Source organism: Doryrhamphus excisus, linkage group LG20, assembly GCF_037039965.1.
Source record: "Doryrhamphus excisus strain RoL-2023G ecotype Guam linkage group LG20, RoL_Dexc_Guam_v1.1, whole genome shotgun sequence".
Lineage (NCBI taxonomy): Eukaryota > Metazoa > Chordata > Actinopteri > Syngnathiformes > Syngnathidae > Doryrhamphus > Doryrhamphus excisus.
The window spans coordinates 5796913-5814477 of NC_136376.1; the positions used below are offsets into that span (position 1 = coordinate 5796913).

A 17565-nucleotide genomic window follows, 5' to 3' on the forward strand; every position below is an offset into this window, starting at 1 on the left:
GGGTCATGTTTTGCTAAATGTGCAACTTTGGCCAACTGAGATGAATTGGCTGATTATGAGATGTGTCCCAATACTTTTGTTCAAATAGACCCGCCAGTGTTTTATAAGCAAAGTTTGGAAGATAAGGTTTGTTTTTCTTGTGGAACATCATCCTATTTGTGTCCATAAAGGTTGTTTCAGCCTTTGTGTTTTTGTCTTATTACTCATCGGCTGCTGTGTTTGCCTGATGTGTGACTTGTCAAAGGCAAAATGAAGCAAAGCCTCTTGGGTTTTCTTCCCTGAAAATGTGCTTGTGTGCCCACCACGTCCATTACCGCTGTCGGTGAACACTTGAGAAATGTCACGGTGAGAAAGCGGTGACATTTTCAACCAGCAGACAAGATTGCGCGGAAGCACTGAAAGCTATACTGGCAGGAAGCGAGAAAAAGAAATAAAAAATAAAAGAGGAGGAGGAGGATGAGGAGGAGGACAGGTGTGATTCCCACTCAAGAAAACCTCTTAAGGGAAGCAAAGGAGGACATGTGGGGAAAAAGAGGGAGACACAAAGAGAAGCAGGAGAACTGCACCAGCGTGCAGTGGCGGAGCCAGACATTTGTCATTAGGGTGGCCGAGGTGAGACCATTACTCACATACAGCAGGGGTGGCAAGGCGTTGATATGTGAAATGTCTAGATGGCCAGTGGGGTGGCCGGGGTCACTCCCCCATTGGCCACCAAGTAGCTCCACCACTGCCAATGTGTATTGAACATCCATCCTAAATCAACAGGCCTCTTCCTGCATCAGCCGTCCGTCACTTTTTCCAAAAGAAAACCAACCAATTTCACGTGATTATAATATGCTGGATTTCAGTAACAAACCTCACGATGTTCGTTATTTTCCCTAAAATGAATTGGGGAGGTATTTGGTTATGAAAGTAAAGTTAGTACCAGCCATTAAAGTGACATCACATGATAATAAGATGATAATAATAATTGGAAAAGAAAGTATGAGTATGAAAATTATTATTCATTTGTAAAAAAATATATATTTGTTACCAAATTAATAAAATGCCTTGTAATGTATTACTGTACAAATATGCGGCTCAAATTGTACATTTTTCAAGTATTGAATTCTCATTTATTAAATTGTTCAAAGTACCTTATTAGGGGTTACTGCAGTCGAATTTGTTTTTGTTTTTTTAATCACAAATATTTAAAAAAAATTTGCAACCTTTATTCAGCAAATTTTTATTATAAAATAATTATCATTATTATCATTATTATTATTAGCAATATTACAACATTAAAATATAAACTAAACTAAATATAATAACTACCCTATGCAGCATATTATTATTATTATTATTATTACTATATAATTACAATAAAACATTAAAATAAAATAACTACCTCATCACATTATTATTATTATTATTATTATTATTATTATTATTATTATTATTATTATTATTATAAAACCATTACAATAAAACATTAGAATAAAATAACTACCCATGTAACCTCCAGTTTTTGGGAAATTAATGTGCTATTAATTTTGTTTAGCATTTCCAATTACCTTTATCTGACAAAACATTTTTTTAAGGAATGACACAAAGTTATTAAATTAGTTAATTTTTTTGTTTAATTATTTAAAGCAATAATTTGTGGATGCTTATTATTTTGTGCTGTTTGACTTTGTGGGAGAAAATGAGTGTATTTCCATCCAAACTTGTGATGCAGGTCAGTAAAAGTCAAGGTCAAAGGAATTGATTCTAATTCCTTCATTTACCAGCCAAAGATGCATGAATCATCCAATAAGTGTTTCTATATGAATGTGTGCAATCTGGTTCTGAACCAGATTTGGATTCTACTTTGCTAATGTGAACAGGACGGTGTGGAAAAAGTGGCCTGTTGACTGAGAATCTCCTCAAAGGTGATGGAGAGAGTTCTCCATGGAGGTGGGGGTGTCACACCTGTCCGCTCTATCCAGCCGCATCTCCACTGGGGGGCTTGAAGCAGAATGTAGAAGGAGGACTGCTTATTGTACTCCTCACGGTTTAAGATCCTAACGGTTATGGACTTCCTGTATGGGACACACACGTACACACACACATAGAAGGGGATGGTAAATGCATGCATGGTGTAAACACAAACAACATGACACACAATGAATGATAATACACACACACACACACACACAGGAGGCGGAGATGTGGTGCACAAGCTGGTGTGTAGTTCAATGACACCGGCGGTGTAACGAAACGCTGGTTAAAAGTGACACGGCGGCCCGCGAGGCTCACCCTCCTCCCGACCTTTGGAGTCGTCGCTCTCCACCAGGCGAGGTTCTCCGATCTCTACGTAGAAGGTTTTGTTCTTCTCGTACTCCTCGTCATCAATTATTTTCACGTTGATGGTTTTACTGGAGGAGGCGGAGGAGAAGAGGGAGGAAAAGGAAGGAAGAGAAGAGAGAAAAATGAGGAAAAGCTGAAAGAGGAAACAGGAAGCAGTGTTTGAAATTTCCCACGCTGTAAAAGGCAACATTTTCTTCAAGTAGGCTAGAAGATGATCTGAGGCGGCTAATTCTGCCTGGTTCATTTGTGTAAATCTAACTTTTTGTCTATCGTAAAGTAGTCCCGATGCTCCTAAATAAATCCACGCAGTCCACTAAGATTTCCGCCATTTTAGCAAAAAATCCAATTAACTTATTCGGCCATTTTTGTTGATTGTGACTGATTTTTCAATGCACACATAATATTGTGTTCCAGGGCTGTAATAACATGGTATTTACCAAAAAAAATTGGTTCCTCCCTTTTTCCGTTCATCAGTAGAACATCAGCAAAATTTCCGTAAAACATGAAAATAACACATGCACGCTGCATGGCTCCATGCTTTTTGACTTCCTACTTGCTATGGAGCGTTCTATAACATGAGAAAGATGCCCGCTGAGCTCTTATAAAAGAGTTTTAACAGCTTAAAACTGCACCAGGCTGCATGGTGGATGAGTGGTTAGCACGCAGGCCTCACAGCTAGGAGACCCGAGTTCGATTCCACCCTCGACCATCTCTGTGTGGAGTTTGCATGTTCTCCCCGTGCATGCGTGGGTTTTCTCCGGGTACTCCGGTTTCCTCCCACATTCCAAAAACATGCTAGGTTAATTGGTGACTCCAAATTGTCCATAGGTATGAATGTGAGTGTGAATGGTTGTTTGTCTATATGTGCCCTGTGACTATTCTAGGGTGTGTCCCGCCTCTCGCCCGAAGACAGCTGGGATAGGCTCCAGCACCCTTTGCGTCCTTCGTGAGGATAAGCGGTAGAAAATGAATGAATGAATGAAAACTGCACCAAACATGATATCTTCTATTGTGCAGTTGCATCATCACCTCTTTTTGCGAATGAGTTAACAACTCCATTCAATTCACCGCAGCCTCCTATAGTTTGCAATAGCAGAAGAGTGCAGTGAATGCTAATTAGCACCGTGTCAAAGAAGATTGCCATTGACAGCTGTGGCTGTAAGCAACCTCTCGATGTAGTTTTTTTTGTAGTCATTATTCTGCAGCCTTATCTACCTCTACAAGTGCTTCAAAATGTCGGTTGCAGCTACTTGGCTATTTCAACACTATTTCTGTTGCTGTTTTGGCCAATATACATCTTAATAAATAACCATTTGGTTTAAAAAAAAAAGCTAGTTCTCGCATTTTAGAATCAAAAGCCTCTCTCCAAGTTTTGGCCTGCTCCAAGTTAGTTTTAACTAAATAAACACCACCCCCCCCCAACATTAAACTATGACCTGTTGCCTGAAAAAGACTCAAGAATACTAAATGGAAACTCCAGACCACTTGGGGGTGGTAATGCTCCCCTAAAATGGTTTCCTATCTTATTTGTTTTGGCTTTTGGCTGAATTGGCCAACAAGGATTGGACTGACAAGTGACATAGTTGAAAGAAAAGATCATATGAAAGATAGCAAGCAGAAAAAATGAAAAAGAAGAAGGAAAAGCTGCTTACTCAGCACTTTCATTTCGCATACTTGGTCTCCACACCAGTGTTTAAGTCTCCGTCAAGCTGCTATAACTATAACAACACTTAATCTGGCACTTCTAACCAAATCCTAAACAAGCCAAGCTGTGTATGTGTGTGTGTGTGTGTGTGTGTGTCGATGCTTGCAGGCACTTCTGCTTGTTTATGTGTGTGTGCCTCCACCTCCCCCATCTGGAACAAAACCCATATTCTGATCCAAATCCACTACAAGGACAGCTGAAAGAACGCTTCTAATCTGGCCTGTAGGGCGGCAAATTGGAACACACACACACACACACACACACAAACTGACATACTATTGTTAACGAAACAGCAATAAAAAGACAACACAAAAAAAGCCCCTGTGGTCTGTTGTCGTTCATAACTAACGGTAATGTTTCCCATTGGTGAACTTAAAAGAGCTTTTGTGGCGTTGCGGCTTTAAATAAGTGGTAGATGTTAAATAAGTGGTAGATGTTAAATAAGTGGTAGATGTTAAATAAGTGGTAGATGTTAAATAAGTGGTAGATGTTAAACAAGTGGTAGATGTTAAATAAGTGGTAGATGTTAAATAAGTGGTAGATGTTAAATAAGTGGTAGATGTTAAATAAGTGGTAGATGTTAAATAAGTGGTAGATGTTAAATAAGTGGTAGATGTGATACTAAAGTACGAGAACGACCAGTCGCTCCAATTGTAATTTAAAACACACTTTAACAGACCTAATTGTCATGGCGGAAGACGTGTTGCAGCCCCTCTCATTATCTCATTACGGCATCGCACAGGTTGATCTGGCTGCCACTTGATACCAACAAAGCAGCCTTTAATCCATTAAATGATCCTGGCCTACACACACACACACACACACACACACACACACACACACACATTCTCCACTAGTGGGGGATTAACATGTTAGGAGGGCGAGCCCATTTGTAACTGTCCCATAACAGCAGATGGAGAAGAGTTTGTGGCCTGGAGAAGCTAACAAGGCTGCTGCTCCCACAGCAGCTGGAGGAAGGACGGAGTGAGAAGGAGGAGATGATAGATGATGGAATGTGGAAAGATGAAGGAGGGATGGAGGATGGATTGTAAGACAAATAAGATGGGATGGACTGGAGGATGGATGATGGAAAGATGGATGAGGCATGACAGAAAAATGGATGCTTTATTGAAGAGATGGAGGGAAGGTATGGATGGAGAATAGAAGGAACAACGGATGAAGGATAGATTAAGGACGGCTGAGGAGGCAAAAGAGTGGGAATAGGAAGGATGAAAGCAAAATGGGAAAGGATGGAGGATAAATATAGGATGGGTGGATGTTGGATTGTGGAAGGATGGAGAAAAGATTACAACGGGAGGAAGGATGAAGGAGGAAAGCGAGTGAAGATGAAGGAGGAGTGGATGACACATTGAGGAGAGATGGATGATGGACTGTGGAAGCATGAAGGAGGTATGGAGGAGCGCTAGATGAGGAGGATGGAGGAGGGACTTTGGAAGCATGGAGGAGGTATGGAGGAACGCTAGATGAAGATGGAGGAGGGACTGTGGAAGCATGGAGGAGGTATGGAGGAGGGACTTTGGAAGCATGGAGGAGGTAGGAGCGCTAGATGAGGAAAATGGAGGAGGGACTGAGGGGTCAAGATAGAGGAGGTTGAATTTTGGAGGGAGGAAGGAGATGAGGAAAGAAGGCGAGCGGATGGAGGTTGGTTGGTGGAAGCATGGAGGACATATAGAGGAGGTTTAGCAGGGCAATGGAGGGATGTCATCTAATGAGGATTAATGGAACTATTATGCAGATACCTTAGCTCATTTACCAAGACATTTCTATCCAGTCCACTGGGGGGCGGTAATGTGCATTTCAAAGTGCTGCTTTTTTAAACTATGAACTACAAAATTTAGGAACGGTGACTCTTCTGTTGAAACTGGCGCATGACCACACACACACACACACACACATACTAATCACGGAACCCGTAAAGCAGCTTCATATACTGGTCGTCATGGCGACAGAGTATATTTGGTCCAGCAACAAGACTGTTTTCAGACTAATGTGTGTGTGTTTTGACGTGTGCAAAGGAAAAGAAGACATGAGTGAGGCAGTGATGTTCCACAGTAGCCTACATTGTTTGCAGGACGCTGTGTCCAATCACGTGCTCATATATACAGTACAGTAAGAATAGTGTAAATACATGATTCTTTATTGGAAAATGTGTGTAGTACTTAGGTTCAAGCCTCCCGAGGTAAATGCAGAGCAATTTGCTAAGCTTATTTTTACACTTGTATAAAAGTTACGGTGACATAGCGTGACCCTGGGACAAATTACTATAGGAAGCAACATTGGAAGACACAATGTCTCACATTAGGACATCCACACACACACACCAGGGAGGGAATTTGTGCTCCAAAAAGGTGCACCCTGGTGTGTTTACATCCCCGACAAATGGCGTCCATCTGCCTCCTCTAAAAAGCACATTAGCACCTGAGACGTATCACTTCTCCTCCATCACACATGTATCTCCTATGTGTGTTTTATCCCTTCTAACACATATTGTCTGTTAGGATGTGGAGACGTGGAGACAGGAGCATTCCATAACACCCTGGACTGGTCGCCAGCCAATCACAGGGAGCATTGAGACAAATAAATATTCCCACTCACATTCATACCTATGGACAGTTAGGAGTCGCTAATTAACCTAGCATGCACGGGGAGAACATGCAAACTCCACACATAGATGGTCGAGGGTGGAATCGAACTCGGGTTGTGTCAGCTGTGTGGCCTGCGTGCTAACCACTCGCCTATGATGAGATTTGATTTTGCTCAATTACATAATGATGATTAAACTTATGTTAATCCACTGCACACATACATATAACGTGTTTAATGGCTTAATTAACATTAACGCCCCTGTTTAAACAGTTTCTGATGCTTTGCATCTGAAGTCATACAGGAAGTTGTAAAACACAATAACCACGCCCACTTTCCCTGCAATGACATACTGTATTTGGGTTGGAAAAAGTCATTTTGGGAACCACTGTTTTATTTTAAGAATAGAAGGGTGAAAAAACACTCACTATAGTGGATATTAGCATGACAACAATGACCAAACACTGTTACTTGCGTGCAGATGTGTGTTATATTTATTTAATGTGCATGCCTGTGCATGTGTGCATATTTACTGTATGCGTGTGTGTAGAGGCAGCCTCTCAGTCTAGGAGCCGCTTTTGTTTGCCTAGAACAGATTTGTTGTGGGCGGACTTCGATGGCAAAACGCACAAAAAGCATACTCGTGGTTGCTCTTGAGCGTGGGGAGTGCCAGCCGCCTGATTGTTTGCGTTATGGCAGGGCGGTTTCAGGGTGCACTTGCAGTGCCATGTGTGTATATGCAGTGGAAGGTAATAATGTTGTTAGCCGCCGAGTCAAACCACAACAATGGGCTTGACAGCGTTTGTGCATGACCTGCTTTAATAAGCACACATGCATATACGGGAAATAAATAATAATACTGGATGCTAATAAGGATCTGCTTTAACACACACATACACACACACACTCACACCAGGGACAAGCTGTTACAGTCGAATTTCCAAATTAATTACAGCACACATTGTTCCCTGAACACATCACTGTGGGTTCATTTCTACAAATCTCTTATATCTCCTGCTGGACTGATGTTTACTATAATATGGATCATGTGAACATAAGGACTGCATGGCAGGTGAATGGGTAGAGTGCAGGCCTCACAGCTAGAAGACCCAAGTTCAATTCCACCCTCGGCCGTCTCTGTGTGGAGTTTGCATGTTCTCCGCGTGCATGCGTGGTTTTCCTCCTGGTACTCCGGTTTCCTCCCACATTCCAAAAACATGCTAAGTTAATTGGTGACTCCAAATTGTCCATAGGTATGAATGTGAGTGTGAATGGTTGTTTGTCTATATGTGCCCTGTGATTGGCTGGCGACCAGTCCAGGGTGAAAGACAGCACCCTCATGAGGATAAGCGGTAGAAAATGAATGATGTGGTGGCCATTTTGATATTTTTGGAATTTGGTATATATCTACAGTTCAAACTTCCTTAGTTGGGTCCATTCAGTAGCCCGTTTCCTGAGCCCATAAAATAATGTTTACATCCCTGTTTGTCTTTATGGGACAGCACAATGCAAACCGTGTGTGTGTGTGTGTGTGTGTCTGTGTGTGTGTGTCAACCCCTGTTTGTGTTATTTAAACTATTTGCTTGAACTTCATGGGGAGTTTCCCGGTCTTCTCTATCTTTGTTTCTATCTGAAGTAAAGCTTGTTAACCAAATAAGGACTTTTGGAACATCCCGGGGACTCCCTCACAGACACACACTCCCCCCACACATACACACACACGCACACACAGGAAATGTCAGTGCGGGTGCTTGTAAATGTGATTGGAAGCACACGAGTTTGTCCATGTGCCAATACAACGTGATGATAACTTCCACCGACGTCCCGGGAAGCTGCTGGGGTGAAGTCCTTATTAGGTAACCTTGCTTCATTGTGCGCAGCCATATATGTGTGTGTGTGTGTGTACAAGGAGTGTTGTCTCCAGATGTTGAACACCTCTGGCTACTTCTGAAGTTGAGGTAAAATTTGCAGTGTGGCACAACAGAAAGTGAGAATAAGATCATACAGATAAAACATGTAATGTAAGTGTAAGAAGAAGTTTAGCCTCTGTGTTACGTGTCTAATTTGATGATTCACTGTTTGGTTAGGCGTATCATTAAGCGGCGAGAGAGAAGATATTGTGCTTTTTAGCACTTCTTACCTGTCATAAAGGTGTAAGAAGAAAACTAAACTGATATAAAAGCGCTTAGTACTACTCCCTCTTTGAGTAATCGATTAGAATTGGTGATGAGTCCATGCAAGGGTGCACAGGGTGCGCCTTTCCCTTCAGGGATCACCACAGGAAATCAATCAATCTCCATCCAACCCTTGTCTCTCTCACACCAACTACCCTCATGTCCTCCTAATCCTCCTCTTTGGTCTTCCTCTGCGCCTCCTACCTGGCAGCTCTAAACGCAGCATCCTTCTACCAATATATTCACCATCTATCCTCTGGACATGTCGGATCCAGCTCAGTCTGGCCTCTCTGACGTTATCTCCGAGGTCTCTAACATGTAATGTCCCTCTGATGTACTTGTTCCTGATCCTATCCATCCCGGTCACTCCCAATGAGAACCTCAGCATCCTCATCTCTGCTACCTCCAGTTCTGCTTCCTGTCTTTTCCTCAGTGGCAGTGTCTCTAGACCAGAAAGAGGGTGAGCGTCTTGGGTCTAAAACTTGGGTCATATTGTACTGAGCAGCCAGGACCTGAGGCGTGCTCTATGTGCTACTTTTGTTGACTACAACAACAAATTACTGTAACTTTGACTGCAAGTACTAGGCATCATTTTGTATGTTTCTGTAGCTCTCCAATTAGCTTGATCATAAGGGTTGTTTTGAAGTTCTTCTGTATTTAAGTCTTTGCACGCTATGAAGATGAAAAAGTAATATTTTTGTTTAACCGTTGCATTTATGTCGCCGGTTTGAAAATGACTGAATGACTCCAGCGAGCGGCGATGGCTTGCACGTGCTGGGCCGACACACACTTCAAGCGTGTGCAGGTTATAATTGCAATTAGGCCAGCGAACATGTTGGAGGTTAGCGGAGATAAAGTGGAGTGACAGATGGTCACGCCGCAGAACAAAGTCATATTGGAATGTTTTCATACAAGCTAAGCACTAATGAGCACACACAAACAAAGAGTGCATGTGTGCACGCGTGTGTGTGGATGTCAAAAGTTTGGTTCGTGTGATTTGAGTGCAGAATGTCTTCATGCCATAAAAAGCTTTTATGCAACATGAGAGCAGACATTTAACTGTCTGGATTTTGCTACAAATAAATATTTGACTTTTCCCAAGCTGACATCTTTCCCGCCCTCCTGTCGTCCTTTTGGATTTTGTGCCGTTGCATTCATTTTGGGAGCGAGTGAAAATGATGAGCGCTCTCTGCAGTACAATTAGAGCAGCTGTCAATCAAATGCTCACATAATGTTGCCCCGTTGAATTCAAATCTCTATCCTTTTGGTTGTTTTTGTGTGTCTGTTGTGTATTCCTGGTTTAATAATAGTGTTCAAATGGTAACTGTTATCCTAACAATTCACACCCCATTTCCTAGTATGGACTGTATAGAATAGTTCATAGTTTTCTTTTAGGAAATACCACAGAATGTGTGTTAACAAATTGAACATTACAGTAAATACTCTGCATTGCGAGAAAAACTGAATGACTGAATTAACAGTGCCTCTGCTGGTTCCTGCTTAATAGTGCACGCCAATTTTTGCAAGAATATTTGTCTTGGGGCAACGCAGTGGATGAGTGGTTAGCATGTAGGCAGTCAGGAGATCGTGAAGACCTGGTTTCAATTTAAGTGTTCTCCCTGTGCGTGGGTTTTCTCCGGGTACTCCGGTTTCCTCCCACATTCCAAAAACATGCTAGGTTAATTGGCGACTCCAAATTGTCCATAGGTATGAATGTGAGTGTGAATGGTTGTTTGTCTATATGTGCTGTCCAGGGTGTACCCCGCGTCTAGTGAAGATAAGTGGAAAGGAAAATTAATGTATGGATATTTATCTTTTCTTAATTTAACATTAAATGTTTTGCAACTCAATGCTTCAGCTGCAAAATAGTGCACTCCATTTAATAGCCGGTCATTGCTATTTTTTAAATATTAATTTTAAAGAACAAAAAATACGACTAAATGTTTTCTAATTATTTCATGAATAGATATTTTTCTTACTTTACTGAATTTAACATTCAATGTTTTGTAACTCGGGAAAAATAAGAGAAAATAAAAACACAAGTTGCAATGGAATCAACAGTGCCTCTGCTGGTAGCAGCCAAGTAGTGCACTCCATTTTGCCTCAGTTATTTCGAAATGCCATTGCTGTTAATGCGTCTTTTCTCAAAAGGACTATCATGCACTTGACAGTACTGTATACAAACGCATGTTATTTTGTGTTTATTTCAGTATTGTGACATAACATACCGTATCAATACGCCTATATGAAATACTGATATTGTTGCTGTGTAATTAATTCAATTATGCAACACAGCAAGCTTTAATTGCTTCTGTACAGGCGAGACAGCAGGGCACAGGTGGGACACAGGAGGGATTTGGTTAGCGACAACAAAGACAGAACAACACGACTGATGAGACACAGGTGATAAGGTAATAATACAACATGCACACTATCTTTTTTCTTCATCAGCTTCCATCCAAAAAATATAAAAAGAGTAATATCAGCAGCCTTGCAAAGCTAAATAGATGCGGTGTAATATGATATGTCCCCCTGGCGTTAATATCCTTTCTTTGGCTTGCCATACTCATCATTTACAGTAATATTCCTTTAATACGTCCATATTCTTGTTAGCATCACAGATCCATCCACACTTAATAGCAACAGTGGCGATATAAGTTCACGTGATTGCAGGTGGAAGTGCTGGAGGATGGGGGTGGCTTCGTTTCCACGGCAACCCTTGCCCAATAATGCGAGGGAGTTTTCAACTATGTGGTGGCTTTTACTCGTTAAGGTCGCTTAGCTCGAGGATGGCGGTTGTGTAGGTCCACATCAAGAGAGAGAGCCTTAGCTTCCATCGTTTGGTTATGTCTTGACAAGCAATATTTAAAGTTTCCTTCATTTAGCGAGCGACACCGTCTGTGAGCGTGCACAAATTTGTTAATAAACCAAACGCCTCAGTAAGAGTTAACTGCCTGAGGCACCGCCATTGATCCCGCAGTCGAGGAAATCGTCTGTGTTCATGTGCTCACCTTGTTGTCTGTCGGCTGTGGCGTTCGCCACACAGACCATCACTTTGGTGCCCTCATTCATGTTAGTGTATGCAGCCTCACAAAGCTAACTGCTCTATGGCTAACCGTCTGTATCTCACTAGTAACGCCTACACAAAGAGTCTTAATAAGATGAGGGCTCACTCTCAATGTTCATTCCACTCCAGGACCAATACGCACAGACAGATGCAGAGTGAACACTCTTGTCATCTAGCCTGTGTGGCACTGATAGACAATTAGACGAAACACACATGTATCGATTAATCCTGTATCGATTAATTTACAGACCAAAGCGCAGAAAACCTGTTTATGACTTTGTAAATACAACTTTCATCACGATTAGAGCCCCGTAGACATGAAATAGCACCCCTGTAGTCACCTTTACAATCCTATTATTCTTTGTTTACAACACATTGCTCCACTGTAATGCACAGGCTATGGGATCCCTGCAGAGACACAAGAGACGGCCCCCGCTTTTAACATAGCATGCTACCGAGGTAATTAGTTCGGCTCCAATTTGTTTATTGTAAACTTAAGAAAGGGCTTCAAAGGGAGTGGGGAAGAAGCCAAAAACCACTTCCTACTAGGTAACTAGGTAACGGACCACTTCCATACAGAACAGGAGAACCTTTTTTGACAATGTTATGTCTAACATGCCATGGCTGACTCCATGCAGTGTGAAGGTAATGTAATATAAGGTACAGTACATGTCTCATGATAGTAACATAAGTATCCAGCATACTACATATACCATGTCTTTCAATATTCATTCATTCATTTTCTACCGGTTATCCTCACAAGGGTCGCAGGGGGTGCTGGAGCCTATCCCAGCTGTCTTCAGGCGAGAGGCGGGGTACACCCTGGACTGGTGGCCAGCCAATCACAGGGCACATATAGACAAACAACCATTCACACTCACATTCATACCTATGGACAATTTGGAGTCGCTAATTAACCTAGCATGTTTTTGGAATGTGGTAGGAAACCGGAGTACCCGGAGAAAACCTACGCATGCACGGGGAGAACATGCAAACTCCACACAGAGATGGCGGAAGGTGGAATTGAACTCGGGTCTCCTAGCTGTGAGGCCTGTGTGATAACCACACGCCCGCTGTGCAGCTGTCTTTCAATATGTATTGACTAATAATAGTCCATAGCTGTTGTGATTGGCTGGCGACCAGTCCAGGGTGTACCCGGTCTCTCGCCCAAAGACAGCTGGTATAGGCTCCAGCATATCCACAACCCTAGTGAGCGGTATAGTCCATAGTCTTTTATAAATTAAATCATTTTCAAAAATCCATGATAGAATGACTGAGCGATGTTAGAACCGTTCGCACCGAATAAACTAATACAACCAAGTACAAATAAAATTAACAGTGTATGTTTTATTAAAAATATGGACTCATAATATAATATTACAGTATATATAATCAAAATGATAGGATGTGTTCAACACTCTGTCATCGAGCTGGCACACAAAAACCGTCTTCTGCGAGGCGAAATGCGTGGGTGAGATGGAAGGGGTAAAAAACGAGAGGCGACACGGAACAATTTGCCTCATTTGAAGTAATGACTCACTCTGCTGTTTGACAGGCGAGAGGAGCACGAGTGCTTCTGCCGGCTACTCAAAGTCAAGTGGAACTCTCAGCAGCAGGAAGCAAAGAGACACCTTTTTGAGACTCACTTAGGACCAGGATGTGACTTTATGGATCTTGCTTTGTGCACCCGAGGACAGAACCAGACCTTTGGCCATGTGTTCTCACAAAGTTACAAGCATACGGTTATCCAAAACGTCTTGCTAAGATGAAAACTGAAAGCTGCGGTGCTGAGTTCACTGATGTCCATCGTCCCTAATGATTCAACAGAGCAGGCAAGCAGAAGACCTAAAAACAACTGAGCTGCAAAAACCAAGACTGACGTTTGCTTTCTGGGTTAGAAGACCTAAAACAAACCGAGACAACCCAAAACACGCTGACTGTCGACCTGAAACAGCTTCGGACGCCATTCCCCCGGAGACACAATAGCGTTACGCTGCCTGAGGCGACAGATGGTGCTTGATTAGTGCGCCGTGATCGCATCTCAACACTCCCACCGAGGAATTGAAATGATTGCACAAAATGAGTTAAGAGATTTTAACTCTTTGACTATTTCCCAAGTCATTCTACTACAGTATGTCTGCTTTCATTTACGTATATCTATATCTTTCACAGGGCGGCACGGTAGTCGAGTGCACAGCGCACAGACCTCACAACTAAGAGGACAAGTGTTCGATTCCATTTTTGTTGATTGTTACTGATTTTTCAATACCATTTTTCAATGGTATTTACCAAAACAAAAATTTTGTTCCTCCCTTTTTCCGTTCATCAGTAGAACATATATAAGTTTCAGCAAAATTTCCGTAAAACAACACATTGTTTTACATGAAAATAACACGCACGCTACACGGCTCCATGCTACTTGCTGTGGAGCGGTCTATAACACAAGCAAGATGCCCGCTGAGCTCTTATAAAATAGTTTTTATGGCTTGAAACTACACGGCGAGTGGTTATCGCACAGGCCTCACAGCTAGGAAACCCGAATTTGATTCCACCCTCGGCCATCTCTGTGTGGAGTTTGCATGTTCTCCCCGTGCATGCGTGGGTTTTCTCCGGGTACTCCGGTTTCCTCCCACATTCCAAAAACATGCTAGGTTAATTGGCCACTCCAAATTGTCCATAGGTATGAATGTGAGTGTGAATGGTTGAAAGACAGCTGGGATAGGCTCCAGCACCCCTCGTGAGGAAAAGCAGTAGAAAATGAATGAATGATTGAATGAATGAATGAATTAGGGTTAGGGGTTAGGGGTTAGGGGTTAGGGGTTAGGGGTTAGGGGTTAGGGTTAACCCCCAGCGACCCTCGTGAGGAAAAAGTGGTAGAAAATGAATGAACGAATGAATATATCTTTCACAAAGTGGAATTAATGTTCCAACCTCGATAAACCACAGCTCCCACAGAGCCGTCAACACTCATGCACGCTACCGCCGCCATGCTCGACTATGTGTTGCCAGATATTTAGACAATGATGGCTTATAATTTCAGAGGTCCATGGTCAATTTGATCCACTCAAAGGAGGCAGTCGTGTCTCCCGGGTATCGACAAACTGATCTCTTTTAAAAAGCAGCGTTGTTTAACATTAATCTCAGAGTGCTGACGCGACAAAAGTCGTCAAAGGTTGAGGAGGTCAATTCTTATGTAAAATTGATGATGCTTCTCAGCAGCGAGACGTCTCTGCCAGGGTGAGTTTGTCTCCGAGGTTCAGTGAGGTCACTGATGAGACATTGATTGACTGCAGTCGTTTGACTTGTATCACCTGTTACAGTGTGTGTGTGTGTGTGTGTGTGTGTGTGTGTGTGTCTTCCACTCATGCACGCTCAGCACATCAAACAACCAAGAGGGTCGATGTAAATGAAAAGTGAATTCAAGCTGCAGGCTCCAGCTCTGTTCTCCCCACCAAAATGTCAGCACTGACAAATGCTTTTTTTTTTTTCCTCTCAGCTGTCCCAAGATAATACATTAGCTTGACTATTGATCAGGAATAGTCTTTCTCCTTTTATTGATTGGAGCAGCTGACCATTCATCCGCCACGCTCCTTGGACATTGGTGACTGCTGGATGGTGCATGTGCGCTACGTCTTCAATAAGACGCACACAAAGCGGCTGACGGAGGATTAGTTGACGTTGGGGATTTGATCGTCAACAAGAACTCAATGTGGATCCAGATGTTGGACACTGGCTCACATGGACAACTAAACCCACGGGTGCTTCAACGACAATAGAGCGCCACTAATTTGTCATTTGCTCACACAAAATATGACGTTTAAATTGGATTAAAATTATATTTTTGTGTTTTAAATGCAGTGATGTGGACCATGTTGATGTAAAAGAAAAATTAAACCAATGGTTATGTTTTCATTTTTTAAACTAAGACAATTTCCCCCATGTATATATTTTTATTTTACTATATTAGGTTTATCTGTTCTTGTTCTTATCTGGTCTATAGGATGGTTCCTTCACTTGTCAGAAAATGAATGATTATTCATTCATTCGTTTTCTGAAGCCTATCCCAGCTGCTCTCCAGCCAATCACAGGGCACATATAGACAAACAACCATTCACACTCACATTCATACCTATGGACAATTTGGAGTCGCCGATTAACCTAGCATGTTTTTGGAATGTTGGAGGAAACCGGAGTACCCGGAGAAAACCCACGCATGCTCCACACAGAGATGGCAGAGGGTGGAATTGAACTTGGGTCCCCTAGCTGTGAGGCCTGCATGCTAACCACTTTTTCGCCATGCAGCCAGAATATGAATAGGGAAAAAATTTGTCATAATTAATGACTTTTTTCTTAATATTTTTTACAATTATTTTGCATTTTATTGTGTCCCTAAAAATCCTTCATACTTCCACTATTAATGTCTTTCACTCAATTATATATGTTTGGAAAGTATGTTAATGTCCATAAGAAAAAAAAGTGTTACAAGTAATAAAAACAAGTGAATTAAGCAGGAACTAGAGCACTAGCCGAATAAGTTATGAAAACATTTTCGTTGTATTCTGCAAGCGTCTTGTATACATTTTCATGATACATCAATACGACTGCTGCAAGAAAAAGAAGCTCCTTGCAGAGTAACGTCTTTTTGTGTCATGAAGCAAAACGATACATGTTCGCTACCGTAAAAATTAGGTTTCTCAAAGGAAGAAAGGTAATATGCTGCCCCCTAGTGTAGTATATTTAAATTTTACATTGCTAAGACGATGCGTTCAAAACTTCTGTCTTTCTTTACCAAAAAGTCTGAAAGTATAAATGTATGTATACAAATCCAAACATAATCCCAAGATTATAATCCAAGATTTTCAGTTTCCAAACTTAACCAAACTTCTTTCCTTTACATTTCCTTCACGGTTGTGCTGAATGTTTACATATATGGTACAGAAACATATTTTCACACCCCCACTATTAGAACACTCTTGTTAGCGCACCTTCCACCACGTTTCCCTGTGGGAATAAACCACATCATCATTACGTGACAGTGACAGACCAGTGTTGGGACAAATCCTCCGCTTGTCGCCCTGATGTCAATAGACACCTGTCAATCAAACAGACCTGGCGAGGTGGCCACACTGGATCAGCGCCATGACATGTTAATGATGCAGAGTCGAAGTAAACAGTGTTGGTGAGGACACTGAGTGGTAGAAGACATAGTAAGGTCTACCATAGGTCACAATGCTGTGCAATTTTTGGCCTTACTCAAAACCTTGCAATTTTTTTTTGGTTTGTGCAGAAGTTAGTTATGGTTATGGTGAAAATATGTGGTGTGTATGTGTGGAGCACAACACACATACTTAGAAAAAAACAAACAAACACGATGAAAAGATACGAAAGTCCTATGCTAGCATACAAAGTACGTAAGTTTGTCGTAAACCAAAGTTTGTTTGACAGTCTACGGCTCCAAAATCAGCACATCACAGTCATTTTTAGCGTTTTTTGGTGGTTTTTTTTGCAGGCGGACCGGTTGTGACCTAGACTGAAATGGAATTGACTTGAAATTTCTCACACAGCTCAAACACCCACTGTAACTAATCACCAGGAAGTTTGGGAAAATTTTAGTAAGATTGCTCGAAAAAACATATTTGCAAGGACACGGGCGGGACCTAGCAATAGCAAAATGAGAACACTACACT

At 41.9% G+C, this 17565-nt stretch overlaps 1 protein-coding gene across 3 annotated transcripts in view; it reads right to left on the bottom strand.

The window, feature by feature from the left end:
• Window positions 1–17565, bottom strand: part of slc8a1b (solute carrier family 8 member 1b) — a 108005-nt gene that overhangs the window by 19960 nt on the left and 70480 nt on the right. The window contains exon 5 of one of the 3 annotated variants that reach the window (XM_058058984.2): window positions 2290–2396. In XM_058058984.2, the coding sequence (XP_057914967.2) occupies window positions 2290–2396 (107 nt within the window). Of the gene's footprint in view, window positions 1–1950; window positions 2061–2277; window positions 2397–17565 lie in introns of all 3 variants that reach the window. The other 2 variants (XM_058058981.2, XM_058058983.2) reach the window with 2 other exon arrangements.